General features: G+C 54.9%; 1 protein-coding gene and 1 pseudogene across 10 annotated transcripts in view; one reads left to right on the forward strand and one right to left on the reverse strand.

Annotated features, from left to right (window-relative positions):
• Positions 1 to 10,960, forward strand: part of CCM2 (CCM2 scaffold protein) — a 73,644-nt gene extending 62,684 nt beyond the window's left edge. For 5 of the 10 annotated variants that reach the window (XM_030932142.1, XM_030932140.1, XM_030932139.1 and 2 more), the window contains 6 exons: positions 2,602 to 2,738; positions 4,012 to 4,147; positions 6,918 to 6,975; positions 7,676 to 7,787; positions 8,762 to 8,900; positions 10,268 to 10,957. In XM_030932142.1, the coding sequence (XP_030788002.1) occupies positions 2,602 to 2,738; positions 4,012 to 4,147; positions 6,918 to 6,975; positions 7,676 to 7,787; positions 8,762 to 8,900; positions 10,268 to 10,548 (863 nt within the window). In that variant the 3' untranslated portion in view covers positions 10,549 to 10,957. Of the gene's footprint in view, positions 1 to 2,601; positions 2,739 to 4,011; positions 4,148 to 6,917; positions 6,976 to 7,675; positions 7,788 to 8,761; positions 8,901 to 10,267 lie in introns of all 10 variants that reach the window. The other 5 variants (XM_030932145.1, XM_010374585.2, XM_030932143.1 and 2 more) reach the window with 3 other exon arrangements.
• A 1,878-nt stretch (positions 10,961 to 12,838) lies between these two features.
• Positions 12,839 to 14,065, reverse strand: LOC115898186 (annotated as a pseudogene).
• Positions 14,066 to 14,126: the final 61 nt, after the last annotated feature.

Below are 14,126 nucleotides of genomic sequence, written 5' to 3' on the forward strand. Positions count from 1 at the left end.
ACCCCTTGAGCCATGAAGCTGCCAGCCTGAGTGCGCTCTTGAGATCTGTCCACAGAAAGCCTGTGAGTCTAGATGCTTGGAGTTGCTGTGGTCACAAACTACACAGGGAACACTGGTGGGGTTTATGAAGGTGACTGTTGCTCTGCTTTGTTCTCTGTGTAGCAGTAGCTTAGACTTGCATACATCCTCCCCAACACAGGCACACACCACACCTACACACATGTACATTACTCACCCTGTCTGGCTGAGAAGGCTGGCTTGGTGGCTACTTCTAGCCATACTGTCCAACACCATGGTGACCCTCCTGTTTTTCTACCTTTGGACCCTGCGGGAGGCCTTAGGCCTGGGCCATCCTTAGGGACAAGGAGTGAGGAGACTGGTTTCTGACTGGCTTCCTGCAGGTGTTTCAAGCTGGTAGGGAGGGGAGATAGGCCCCCTCTTTATTTCTTCTCCTGCATGACAGTTTCTCAGCTTTAATTATTAGAACACATTGCTAAAGGAAATGGATAACGGATTTTTTTAAATGGAGAGAGAATGAATGCCATAGTGAGAAACTTTCCAAAAATAGATGGAAAACAGGACCTCTGGTCTTTGAGAGAACTTTTGATTTAAAGGAAGAGAGTGAATCCCTGGGTCCTGGGGGCCATCTTTCTTGTTTTTGCAGATGCACTGGAGCGGTTTTGTGTCTCCTGTGTTACATGAGGCATGCTGTGTTTATTTTTTAATTTTTAAAATATTTTAACTTTTTTTGTTAAGGATGAGGTCTCTCTGTGTTGCCCAGGCTGGTCTTGAACTCCTGGCCTCAAGTAATCCTCCCGTCTTAGCCTCCCAAAGTGTTGGTACTACAGGCATGAGCCACTGCGCTGGGCCGCCATGCTGTATTTAGGATTAGGAATCCAGAGTTCTCAACTTAAGAGACCGGCAGGTGAATAGCTAACGTTTACTCAGTGCCTGCTGTGTGCAAGCGAGTCTCTGTGTCTCTTTGGACCAAAAGTACCCTGGTATTTGGGATAGCACAGGAACGGGGAAGTTGGGGGCCAGGTTAGCTGCAATAGGGTCCATGTGGCAGGAACTGCTTGGAGGGCGGTGACTTGAGTTGGTGCCAGATGAGGCAGGGTCACCCGTGCACCCACAGTAGCACTTCCTGGATGATACAGGAGAGGCATACAACTTGCTGCCCGCATCCTTAGGCTACCCACCCTGCTTCCTTGAGAACTGCCACAGGTACACACCAGGGAGCCAACATTTAAAAAATGTTTAAAAAGTAGAGATTTCTTACCAAACTCATACCAAAAAAAGAAAAAAAGTAAAGGGAAACAAGTGAATTTTTTTTTTTTTTTGAGACGGAGTCTTGCTCTGTCACCCAGGCTGGAGTACAGTGGTGCGATTTTGGCTCACTGCAAGCTCCACTTCCTGGGTTCATGCCATTCTCCTGCCTCAGCCTCCCGAGTAGCTGGGACTACAGGCTCCCGCCACCACGTCCAGCTAATTTTTTGTATTTTTAGTAGTGACAGGGTTTCACCATGTTGGCCAGGCTGGTCTTGAACTTCTGACCTCAGGCGATCCACCCGCCTCGGCCTCCCAGAGTGCTGGGATTACAGCCATGAGCCATCACGCCTGGCCAATTATTTTCAATAATATATTTTATTTAGCCCTCTGTACCCAAAACATTATCACATCAGTATATAATCGATATAAAAATTGTTGAGCTACATAGCATTCTTTCTTTGTCTACCTCTGAAACCCTGTGTATAATTTGCGCTCACACGTTTCAATGTGGACTCATCACATTTTGCATACTCAGTAGTCCTGTGGCCAGTGGCTGCCACAGGGACAGAGCAGCCCCAGGAGTCTCACTCTGGGGTTTGAGGTACAGTCCCTTATGGAGCCCGTGTCTGTGCGCATGCGCCTATCTTGCACCTGGCCTGGGACAGCCTTCTTCTCCCTCCTGAGGCTGGCCTGCCCTCCAACACCCTGGCACTAGTGGCACTTCTAGGTTTTGTTTTCAGTCCTGAAGTCCTCCCAGGGTGGTCCGAACTGATGGTAAGAGCCCTGCTTTCTGGCGATGGGCCTCCCTCCTGCTGTCAGGAAAACCACTGAGTTACTCCATGTATTTCAAGAGATCCTCATTTGTCTAGGGAGGCGATGGGTAGGATGTTAGAAACAAGGGCACTGGGGTCTGACCATCTAGATTGCCACGTGGACAGTGCAGCTCACACGCCCTCAGTCCTGGCCTTTCACCTCCCCCTGCCTCTGTTTACCCATCTGTAAGAAGGGAACTCCCTCAGAACACATAGAAACCTCCTGGAGGTGACTGTTCTGAGTTGTGTATGTGGTCTGTTGTATATGAACTTGAAGCATGTGAAACTACAGGATGACGTGCAGCTCTAGTGCCCTGGAGCTCAGGGGTCGTGTGTTCCCACCCTTCTTTAGAGAAGCAAGGTGTGTCTGGTGCAGGCCCTTCACCCAGGTCGTTCTGTGGGTGCCTGAGCCAGGTAAAGGTCCTCTCAGCCTGTTTCCATAGCGGCCTCAGCTGTTGCCTCAAGTGCCCCCATGCCTGCCCTTTCACTGCACTAACCTGAGATGGTATTGACTTCTTAGCCCAGGACCCAGGGATCTCCCCCAGCCAGAGTCTGTGTGCGGAAAGTTCCAGAGGTCTCAGTGCAGGCTCCCTGTCGGAGAGTGCAGTTGGGCCCGTGGAGGCATGCTGCCTGGTCATCCTGGCTACAGAGAGCAAGGTGAGACTTTCTCGCCCCACTCACTCAGAACCGAGTCCTGTCCGTGGCTCCTCCCAAACCCTGCTCATGGCCAGCTCCGCCTGTGGCCCCACCCTGGCCATACCCAGCACAGTGCTGGGTACTGCCCTGGCCCCAGCTACTTCCTCTGCCATTGCCTGTCCCCGCCTCACCCTAGTCCCCGCCCAGCCCCACCTCTCTGCTTAGCCCTGCCCCAGGCATTGCCCCCATCCTGGCCCTGCCCACAGCTCCTCTACCCATGGCTGCATCCCAGGTCCTGCCCCAGACCCAGGCTCCCTAACGGTTCCCACCCCTGTGCCTTCCGACCCTCCTATCTCCAAGCCCCAGCACCTTCTCTGAGACCACCTGGCTACTAAGCTTTTTGCTTATTCTTCAAGGTGCCCCCACGCTAATGGGCAGGCAGCGGCAGTCACCTGCCTGGGAGCTGCATCCTAGACCTGCCTGGTGTTCAGGACTGTGCTTATAGATTAGTCACCACCTGGAAGAGCCAAGGGCCGGGCCCTTGTAGGCTAGGGTTTGGGGCCCCCTCAGCCACCCAATAGCTGTGGGGGCTTGGCAGTCACTTAACACCTTTCTGTTTAATTTCCATATCTGTAAAATGGATACTAGTGACCACCCACCTTAAATATCCTGTAATGAGCATTTCTCAGTGTTGGTACTACTGTCATTTTTAGCCCGATAATTTTCCACTGTGGGAGGCTGCCCTGTGCATTGTGGGGTGTTGAGCAGCATCCCAGCTTCTCCCCTTGTGACAGCTGAAAATATCTCCAGATATTGCTACATGTCCCCTAGGAGGGGTACAAAAATTGCCCCAGTTGAGAGCCTCTGCTTTAGACAGCACACTGTTATAAAACTGTTTAGCTGTTAGAAATGCCTCCAGGTGGGCTATGATACTGATGGTATCTCCTCTCACCTCTTTCCTGGGCTGGGATAGGGTTGTGAGGGTGTTGACAGGTCAGGTTAATGGAAAGAGGACGTAGGGCTGGCAGCTAACACTTGTGCCCTGCACAGTCCTCTCACATTTGCAAAACCACCCCTGGGCCATGTGGCAGTCCTAGATGGAGTCCTGGGGCAGTTGGCTAGGTCTCCCTTTTGACACCCCTTTGGATCAGTGAAAGGCAGAGGGACACATTCTGGCATCCGCTCTTCATTCATGTTGATTGAGCATCTGGGCTGCCCCAGGTATCCTGGAAGCTGCTTGGGAAGGCGCAGTCTCCAGCCAGACTGACTGAGCAGCTGCTGTCCCCCACTGCAGGTTGCTGCTGAGGAGCTTTGCTGTCTGCTAGGCCAGGTCTTCCAGGTTGTTTACACGGAGTCCACCATCGACTTTCTGGACAGAGCGATATTTGATGGGGCCTCCACCCCCACCCACCACCTGTCCCTGCACAGCGGTATGTTGAGTGAGAGTGGGCAGCGGGTGGGAGCAGGGACAGAAGGGGCTACTGCAGTGGCCCCCAGCTTCCCATGAGTTACTCCTGGAATAGCGCAGTTACTGCCGTGACATGGTGGCCTTTTGTTGCCAGACTTTGCTGTTCACATTAGCCCATAGGGTTTCATCAAGGCAGAAATGTCACCTGTCCTTGAGCGAGTTGCACCAGGTCAGCACGATGGCTTCCTGGAATACATTTGGGGTCTTTGAACACTTTTTTGGAACCACTTGTGGCTAAAGTCACTTCATTTAACTCAGAACAAAGAGCCTGGAGAAGGCTGCCAGCATTGGGGCCTGTGATGGAATTGGGGAGGCTGAGAGTGGATCTGGGAGCCTCCTTTTTGGTACGCCCGGACCATGGCTACTCTTAATGTGAAACTCCTTCTAGGACCATGGCCAGACCCATGGGAAGCTGCTCAGGCTGCCTGGGAGGTCAGCTGGCAGTGGTGGAGCAGTGGCAGATGGGGAAGAATCGAAGGCACCCCAGAGCTGCCTCCTCCTGCATGACCCACACAGCATTTTCAGGAGTCTGTTAGTCCATTGAAAACACTTCATCAGCAAGCTCACTTGAGTTAAGTCTTCAAAAACATCATCTTTTTCAGATGTGTTACTTATTGAGGATTAATGGTTTACATAAATCAGGTGCATAAAAAGCTGTTGGAGGCCGGGTGCGGTGGCTCACGCCTGTAATCCCAGCACTTTGGAAGGCTGAGGTGGGCAGATCACCTGAGGTCGGGAGTTCGAGACCAGCCTGACCAACATGGAGAAACCCCATCTCTACTAAAAATACCAAAAAAAAAAAAACTGTTGGAAACAGTGTGGCTTGTTGAGTGCAATTTCTTCTTTTTATGGAGATAAGTCCCAGCCCTCTACCCTTTCCCCAGTAACACACATCTCAATGAAGAGAGTAAATGGTGGAGAACCCTGGGGAAGCCTGTGCTGGTGTGAGGGCTGCTCCTCAGTGCCTCCTCCCTCCCTTTCTTGCTGCTGGTGCCAGAGCCCTTTGTGGGCACCTTACGCCCTGTGTTGGCACAGCAGCTGCAGAGCGGACAGCTGCTGAGCTCTCAGGCAGGCTCTCCGTCTCATTTAGTCCTCAGTGACCCGGTGAGTTAGGTGCAGTCTTCATCCCCATTTTAGAGATGGGGAAGTGGAGGCTTAGAAGTCAACAGCATATCCAGAGGAATGTACCATATGAGTAGCAGACGATTTATCCAACTGCCATTCAGTTTCAGTGTGATTGGTTTGGCCCTTGTGCTTTAAAATTCCCAAAGGGCCTTTTTTTTCTTTAATCATTTTTTTTACTGAGAACTACACAAGTCATACATGTACAGTTGAGTGAATTTTCACAAAGTAAACACATCATGTAACACCACTACTGAGGGCTGCTGAAGTGGGCTTCTTCCCCTGCCAGCCTTTCCCAAGACCTCCCCTTGGGATCCACACACAGATGTGCACACGTTACGCACACCCATACGCACATGCATGCATTCTCTGCTTATTTCTGCCTTGGAGTATTGCTTGCTGTGTTCTCTCTACTCCAGCTATGCCAAAACATAGCAGCATAAACAGCAGAAATATATTCTTTTATAATTCTATACATTAGGAGTCCAATGTGGGTCCCACTGGGCTAAAGTTGAGGTGTCCACAGGGCTGGTTCCTTCTGGAGGCTCCAGAGAAGAAGCCATTTCCTTGTCTTTCCAGCTCCTAGAGGCGGCTGCATGCTTTGGCTCATGGCCCTTCCTCTGTCTTCACAGCCAGCCACGTGACATCTTCCACAGTCACATCTTCCTTTGACTCTCAGCTTCCTCTGCATTTCAGGACTCTTGCAATCACATTGAGCCCACCCAAATTCTCCAGGGTCATCTCCCTATTTCAAGGTCAGCTGATTAGCATCCTTTATTCCCCTTTGAAATTGGTAACACATTCACCAATTCCAGGGATTAGGATGTGGACATCTTTGGGGGGGTCATTATTCTGCTCTCCATACTTACCTTGTTCCTAGTGCCAGAAATGTCCCTTTTATCTCCCAGTCTCCCCCTCTGCTCCCATTTAAAATCTTACCCTCTCCGCAACACTCACCTGCCTCACTCACAAAGCTTTCACTCACTGCCTGCGCTGGTGTGGAAATGTGCCTTCCTCAGGTTTGGAATAGCAAATTACAGTCTGTGTCACGCAGACCTAATGTCCTTTGTTGAATGTAGCTGCTCAGTGTTGACCCTTTGCTGGTCTGAGGGTCTCAGGAATCCTGTGGCTTCGCTGGGTTCAGATGGGGAGTCAGACTGCCCGGCTCTGACTGTGGTTTCTGCTGCGTGACCTGGGCCAAGTTGTGTAATCTCTTTGACTGACTTCCTCGTCTACAAGTGAAGACAGGGGTGATATGTGCCTGGGTTAAAGGAGACAAAGCCCCAGTAACCCTGCGTGGCACATGAGTGATACCTCAAAGACAGCTTTTGTTGACTCTGGCCATGGGTGAATGTGAACTTCAGCCCAGCCGCAGCAGGATTTGCATTTGCCAGGATCCCCAGGAGGGGTGTATGTGGGCTTAAGTCTGGGGGCCCCTGCCCTGAGGCACACAGCACATTCCAGAGTGTGGGCAGCTTGATGAAGGACAGCAGGGTCCCTGAAGGCCAGGGGTGCCGCTGTCTCCTATAAATACAGCAGTGGGCTGGACTCAAAATGCCTCCCTACCATGTCCCTGAAAGTCATCTTAGTTTTCTGCATCTTCCTTACAGATGACTCTTCTACAAAAGTGGACATTAAGGAGACCTACGAGGTGGAAGCCAGCACTTTGTGAGTGCACATGCCACCAAGCCGTGCGGTGGGACACGCACCAAGTGCATTGCCCGGTGTTGTCCAGGCTGCAGCCAGTCGGCGCCCCCATCTCAGCCCACCCTCGCTAAGCCATCCCCAGACCCACTGTCCCCAGCTTAGTGAATGGTTGAGGCCTGACTCGCCGCCCTCTTCTCATAGACTTCTAGAGCCCTTGCTGTCCCTCTGGTCTCTCCCTGCCCACCTTCCCATGGCTTCCCAAGAGTGAGCTTGTAATAGGCATGTTGGATGGAGCTGTTCCCCTGTCCAAGCCTGCCGAGGCGCTGGCCTTCCAGAGGATATCCAGACCATATCTGCTACTGCCTGGGCCTCTGTAATACTTCAGCCCACTGGTGCTCTCCATTCCTGCCACCCCACAACCCCGGCTCCTCCCTCCGAGCCTTTCGCTTCCCCCTCCCAACAATGCTGCCCACCACCTTGAGCTATGTACTCCCTCCCTTCACTCAGAGCCCACCTCAGAACGCACCCCCGGGGAGCCCCAGGACCAGGCCAAGCTGACCACCCTGCACCTCAGCCAGCTCTCCTCTTACCATCATCATCACTCACATTCCTCTGTTCAGGGACAGTGACCCACACACACAGCATGGACTAGGTTTCCTGAAACGTGTGTGGGACGGAGGGTCAGGGAAGCCACCCGCTCACATACCACATTCTTCCGCAGCTGCTTCCCTGAGTCCGTGGATGTGGGTGGTGCGTCACCCCACTGCAAGACCATCAGTGAGAGTGAGCTGAGCGCCAGCGCCACTGAACTGCTGCAGGACTACATGCTGACGGTAGGCCTCTGCTGCAGGGGCGCTGGGTTGCTTGAGGGAGGGGGTGCCCTAGGGTGGATGCGGAGAAGGGGAGGAGGAGGAGGAGCAGTGCCTAGCACTGTTGGTCAATTTTGCTGACATCACCACCTTTTCCCGGGGATAGTCTAGGAGAGCATGAGTCAGTGGGGCTGAGTTGGGGGTGCTATGGCCATCAGGACTGGACTGCCGGCCTGTGCTTGGGTCCTGGGGGAGGGGAGGGAACGGTGGCCTCTGCAAGGCTACATGGCCAGACACTTTTTTTTTTTTTTTTTTTGACACAGAGTCTGGCTTTGTCGCCCCGGCTGGAGTGCAGTGGCCGGATCTCAGCTCACTGCAAGCTCCGCCTCCCGGGTTTAGGCCATTCTCCTGCCTCAGCCTCCTGAGTAGCTGGGACTACAGGCGCCCGCCACCTCACCCGGCTAGTTTTTTGTATTTTTTTAGTAGAGACGGGGTTTCACCATGTTAGCCAGGATGGTCTCGATCTCCTGACCTCGTGATCCGCCCGTCTTGGCCTCCCAAAGTGCTGGGATTACAGGCTTGAGCCACCGCGCCCGGCCAGCCAGACACTTTTATCCTTCCCATCTTATATAGTTCTGTCATAGAAAACTCAAGTCTTCCTAATCTGCCTGTGTGTAGCCTGAGGGCACAGGCATTGGCCCGGTACCAGGTTGCCAACTTCCACCCTGCCCTGCTGGCTCCTGTCCCTCCCATGCACTCTGTGTTCCAGCTCAGGAGAGTGGAGCTGCCCGGGTGCCTTGGTCTCTTCTGGGTGGGCCCTGTGCCAGGCCTGATAGGATGGGGACACATTGTGGGCATTCTGATGCCCCAGCCTGTGCAGAGGTGAAGCCAGAGACAGCTGGTGCTCTGGCTGGGGTTAGTGGCTGTCGCAGGGTGGGCCCGAGTGCCGACTCTTGCCCACTGTGCCCAGCCCTGCACCTGGCTCTGCTCTCTTGCAGCTGCGCACCAAGCTGTCGTCGCAGGAGATCCAGCAGTTTGCAGCGCTGCTGCACGAGTACCGCAATGGGGCCTCTATCCACGAGTTCTGCATCAACCTGCGGCAGCTCTACGGGGACAGCCGCAAGTTCCTGCTGCTTGGTGAGTGGGTCCCGGAAAGAGGGTGGCTTGTCCAGACCTGGCTTGGGGAGGCTGATCCCTCCTGGGAATGTGCACACGGACCCCTCAGTGGGTGCAGCAGGGGCTCCATCAGGGATGGCAGATTTGAACCAGAGATGGTCATGAGAGCACAGTCCAGAGATCGGGGAATCTGCTGTGATTAGTCAGAAGGGCTTTTCCCAGGGACTGTTGGGGGCCCACCGACAGGCCTTCATTCTCCTGGGAACTCAGGCTGAGCTGGGTGGGTCCTGCCAGGAAGCAACAGAGATCTCCCAGGAGCGGGGCTGGGAGTGAACACAACCCTGAGATTTAGGAGAAGAGTGCTGGAGGAGCCAGGGACGCCTGGGTTTTGGTGAATGTGTAAGACTTCAAGGCGGAAGGACCAGCGTTTGCCAAGACCCCCCAAAAAGCTCAGCACATTAGGTCAGTGCAGCTAGAGGGCTGTGTGGTCTGAGCAGCAGAGTTGGATGTTGGCCCCACACCTCTCAGGGATGGTGACTTAGCTGTGGTTTCCCTCTGCCGACACTTAGAACACAGCAAGTTGGCAGTAGTTTGTTGCTAGTAGCTAGTTGAAGGCTTCTGGGTCCTGGGCCTGTTTTCCCCGCAAACCAAGGAAGGTGAGTTTGTTACCATTGTACCGATCTGGCAGTGGCAAGCATGGACTGCCTACCCAGGGCTCCCTGCTCTTAGAAGCATGAAGGGCTGCAGGCTGGGGCAGCCTGTGTGTACAACAGGTTCTGTCTAAGCAGTGCCCACCCCTTCTGTGCTGCGTCCTGTGTCGTCTCCTGGCATGGGACTCTGTCTGTCCCTCCACAGCAGGGAGTGGAGATTCTGAGAGACACACTAGGCTTCCCACATAAGAGGGCAGCCCTCTGAGTTGGGGCAGCCACTCAGGCCGTGGCAGGGAAACAGTGGACTTTGGCATGAGGCCTGCCTCCGAGGACTGCACCCTTGTTGCCAGGTGCCAGCAGGCGGCTTCGAGGACTGCTCTGGGCCTCAGCTTTCCCTACTGTAAAATGAGGACTTTGTGAGGACTGATAGAGAATGAGAGGAGACCACAGGTTCTTAGCCTGTGCTGGTGCCTTTAGGCCATGGAGTGTGCCTGTGGCAGAGGCAGTAAGCTCTCAGGGCCAGCAGCAGTGCCTGTCAGAGTTGAGGTTTTAGCCAAACTGGCCCCAGGAAGCATGATTTCAACCAGGATGCTAGATGCAGTGAGCATGGCATCAGGGTCCTCAAGGCCATGCACCAGGGGCAGCTGTGGCTCTGTCAGGGGGCTTTGAGCCCTGAGAGAAGAGCTGAGTGGGCTGAGCCGAACTGGAGGTGCCATGCTGGGTGTTGTGTGTCTGCAGGTCTGAGGCCCTTCATCCCTGAGAAGGACAGTCAGCACTTCGAGAACTTCCTGGAGACCATTGGCGTGAAGGATGGCCGCGGTATCATCACCGACAGCTTTGGCAGGCACCGGCGGGCCCTGAGCACCACATCCAGTTCCACCACCAACGGGAACAGGGCCACGGGCAGCTCTGATGACCGCTCAGCGCCCTCAGAGGGGGATGAGTGGGACCGCATGATCTCAGACATCAGCAGCGACATTGAGGCGCTGGGCTGCAGCATGGACCAGGACTCAGCATGATGGGCAGTGGATGGGGGGGGGCACCCACACCTTCTGCACAGTCATCGTAGGCCTTCCCAGAAGGAGCTGCCCAGACCTGCGTGTCAGCCCTTGGTTGGGGCCAGGGAGAGGCTCCAGGCGCAGGTGGCCGCGGGTGGCCCAGGTCCTCTACTGTGAAGGAGCAGGGAGCTGCCGAGGGACACGAGCCCCAGTGCGGGGTGGAAGGCTCTTTGCCTTGTCCACCAGGGCTCAGCCAAGCCCTGCAGCGTGTCCCCGCTCGGGGAGGGCCTGGTCGAACTGGCAGGGAGAGCCAGTCCTGTTGGCTGGGCCCTTGGACAGCTGTCAGTTTTGCACATGATGTTCCTATTGTAACTCTCAGAGACCTTAAAAAGTTTACTGCAATGTGAATAATTTAATCTCTGGTTGCCAAGCATGTTTCTGATCCAGTTGGGTGAAAGCCATCGGTGCCAGGAGGGGTGTCCGCTCTGGTCTCTGTCCCTGGGTCCCCGTCTGCCCTGCGGCACCTGGGACTCAGGTGGTGGTGGAGGAGGCAGCAGGCTCTTGTGCCACAGGAAGGACTTCATTTGGACTTGAGCAGCGTGGATGTGGGGCAGGAGCGAGCATTCTGAGGCCTTTCGTGGGCAGCAGGGGTAGCATGTGGCGTGTGTTTGGGGGCACCTTGACACCCTGTGCACTAAATCCTTCAAGGTCACTGGCTGTGCCCCGCACTGTCCCCCCTCCCATCCCCCTCCCCCCCTTCTCCTCCCCAGCTGTGCTGCAGGTATTTTCCTCAAGCAGCCTGCACTACCCCATGAAACAGAAATGCTATGTGAGATCTGGTCACCTTGGAGCCTGGGGGCTGGGTCTTCAGAGGCCAGTGTGCAACTCTGCTGACCCTCCCTGTGCCCTCATTGTGGTCCTGTCTCCATCCCTGTCCCGTGAGCTCTGCTGGCCTTGGTCTTGCCTATACCGTTTGGGCCCTTGCACACCTTCCTTGGATATGGGAAGGGGAGGAGAGGTGACCTGGGTCAGGTTGTCCTGGGCCTCTCCCTCCACTGGAGAGCAGCCACACCGCTGCTGAGACCCCCAAGGGGACAGACATCTGGGAAGGAGATTGGCTGTCACATCTCCCTCCTGCCCAGGCGGGGGGCCTGGCCTTGCTGGATAGAGGGGCTGCATGTCAGGCCCCAGGGCTTCTCTGGCCCAGGCTTGGGGGAGCAGGGAGAGCCTCTGGGGCTCCATGGACGCCCTGATTGTCCAGGCCAAGCCAGAGAATCCGGAGTATCTCAGGCACCTTCCTTAAAAAGGTGGATGGGTTTTTGCGGTATCACAGCTTCTGGACAGGAAGGGGTGTGGTCAGTGTTTTTGTTTGTTTTTCTCAAGACGGAGTCTCACTCTGTTGCCCAGGCTGGAGTGCAGTGGCGCGGTTTTGGCTCACTGCACCCTCCACCTCCTGGGTTCAAGAGATTCTCCTGCCTCAGCCTCCTGAGTAACTGGGACTACAGGTGCCTGCCACCACGGCTGGCTAATTTTTATATTTTTAGTAGAGACGGGGTTTCACCATATTGGCCAGGCTGGTCTCGAACTCCTGACTTTGTGATCTACCTGCCTCCCAAAGTGTTGGGATTACAGGCACAAGCCACTGCGGCCAGCCCTGGTCAGCATTTTATGGGTGAGTTTTCCCACTGTACTGTGCTGTTGTAGAGCTGCTTACTCATGGGACCCCAGGCCAGGGCAGGTGGCAGGCTCTTTACTGTTGACACTGTCTCTAAGTTTCTATGAAAATGGACATTCCGGCCGGGTGCAGTGGCTTAAGCCTGTAATCCGAGCACTGTGAGAGGCCGAGACGGGCAGATCACGAGGTCAGGAGATCAAGATCATCCTGGCTAACACGGTGAAACCCCATCTCTACTAAAAAAAAAATACGAAAAAACTAGCTGGGCGAGGTGGCGGGCGCCTGTAGTCCCAGCTACTCGGGAGGCTGAGGCAGGAAAATGGCGTGAACCCAGGGGGCGGAGCTTGCAGTGAGCCCAGATAGTGCCACGGCACTCCAGCCTGGGCGACAGAGCAAGACTCCGTCTCAAAAAAAAAAAAAAAAAGAAAATGGACATTCCCTGGAAGCATCAGGAGAGGCTGAGGATGAACCACACAGTCTCCTGGGCTCTTGCCCCCCCTGTGCCAGAAGGGTCAGTGTCCCCCGTCCACACCACTGGTTGAACATGGCCTTGCATAGGCCTTCTGTGTGGAGTGTCAAAGGAACCACATGCCTGCCCCTCCAGGGTCCATCCCAGATGTGACCCCCATGCTGCAGTCACTGGTCTTTGCTAGTACAAAGAGTAGAGGACATGGAGCAGATGAAGGGACACCAGAGGGTAATGAGGGGACATCAGAGGGTGGTGACAGGACAACAGAGGGCAGTGAGGGAAACCAGGGAGTAATGGACACCAGGGAGTGATGAGGGGACACCAGAGGGCAGTGAGGGGACACCAGAGGGCAGTGAGGGGACACCAGAGGGCAGTGAGGGGACATCAGAGAGTAATGAGGGGCACCAGAGGGCAGTGAGGGGACACCAGAGGGCAGTGAGGGGACACCAGAGGGCAGTGAGGGGACACCAGAGAGTGATGAGGGGACACCAGAGGGCAGTGAGGGGACACCACAGAGTAATGAGGGGACACCAGAGGGTGATGAGGGGACATCAGAGAGTAATGAGGGGACATCAGAGGGCAGTGAGGGGACATCAGAGAGTAATGAGGGGACATCGGAGGGCAGTGAGGGGACACCACAGAGTAATGGGACACTGGAGGGCAGTGAGGTGACACCAGAGAGTGATGAGGGGACACCAGAAAGCGATGAGGGGACATCAGAGAGGAATGGGACATCAGAGGGCAGTGAGGGGACACCACAGAGTAATGAGGGGACACCAGAGGGTGGTGAGGGGACACCAGAGGGCAATGAGGGGACATCAGAGTAATGAGGGGACATCAGAGGGCAGTGAGGGGACACCACAGAGTAATGGGACACTGGAGGGCAGTGAGGTGACACCAGAGAGTGATGAGGGGACATCAGAGGGCAGTGAGGGGACACCAGAGAGTAATGAGGGGACATCAGAGGGCAGTGAGGGGACACCACAGAGTGATGAGGGGACACCAGAGGGTGATGAGGGGACACCGGGGAGTAATGGGACATCAGAGGGCAGTGAGGGGACACCAGAGGGCAGTGAGGGGACACCAGAGAGTGATGAGGGGACACCAGAAGGTGATGAGGGGACACCAGAGGGCAGTGAGGGGACACCAGAGAGTATTGAGGGGACACCAGAGGGTGATGAGGTGACACCAGAGAGTGATGAGAGGACATCAGAGGGCAGTGAGGGGACACCAGAGGGTGGTGAAGACACCAGAGAGTAATGAGGGGACATCAGAGAGTGAGGGGACACCACAGAGTATTGAGGGGATACCAGTGGGTGGTGAGGGGACATCAGAGGGCTGTGAGGGGACACCAGAGGGTGGTGAGTGGACACCAGAGAGTAGTGAGGGGACATCAGAGGGAAGTGAAGGGATGCCAGATGGTGATGATGGGACTCCAGAGGGCGAGGAGGAGAC

The sequence above is a fragment of the Rhinopithecus roxellana genome, chromosome 6 (genome assembly GCF_007565055.1).
Source record: "Rhinopithecus roxellana isolate Shanxi Qingling chromosome 6, ASM756505v1, whole genome shotgun sequence".
In the NCBI taxonomy this organism is placed as follows: Eukaryota; Metazoa; Chordata; class Mammalia; order Primates; family Cercopithecidae; genus Rhinopithecus; species Rhinopithecus roxellana.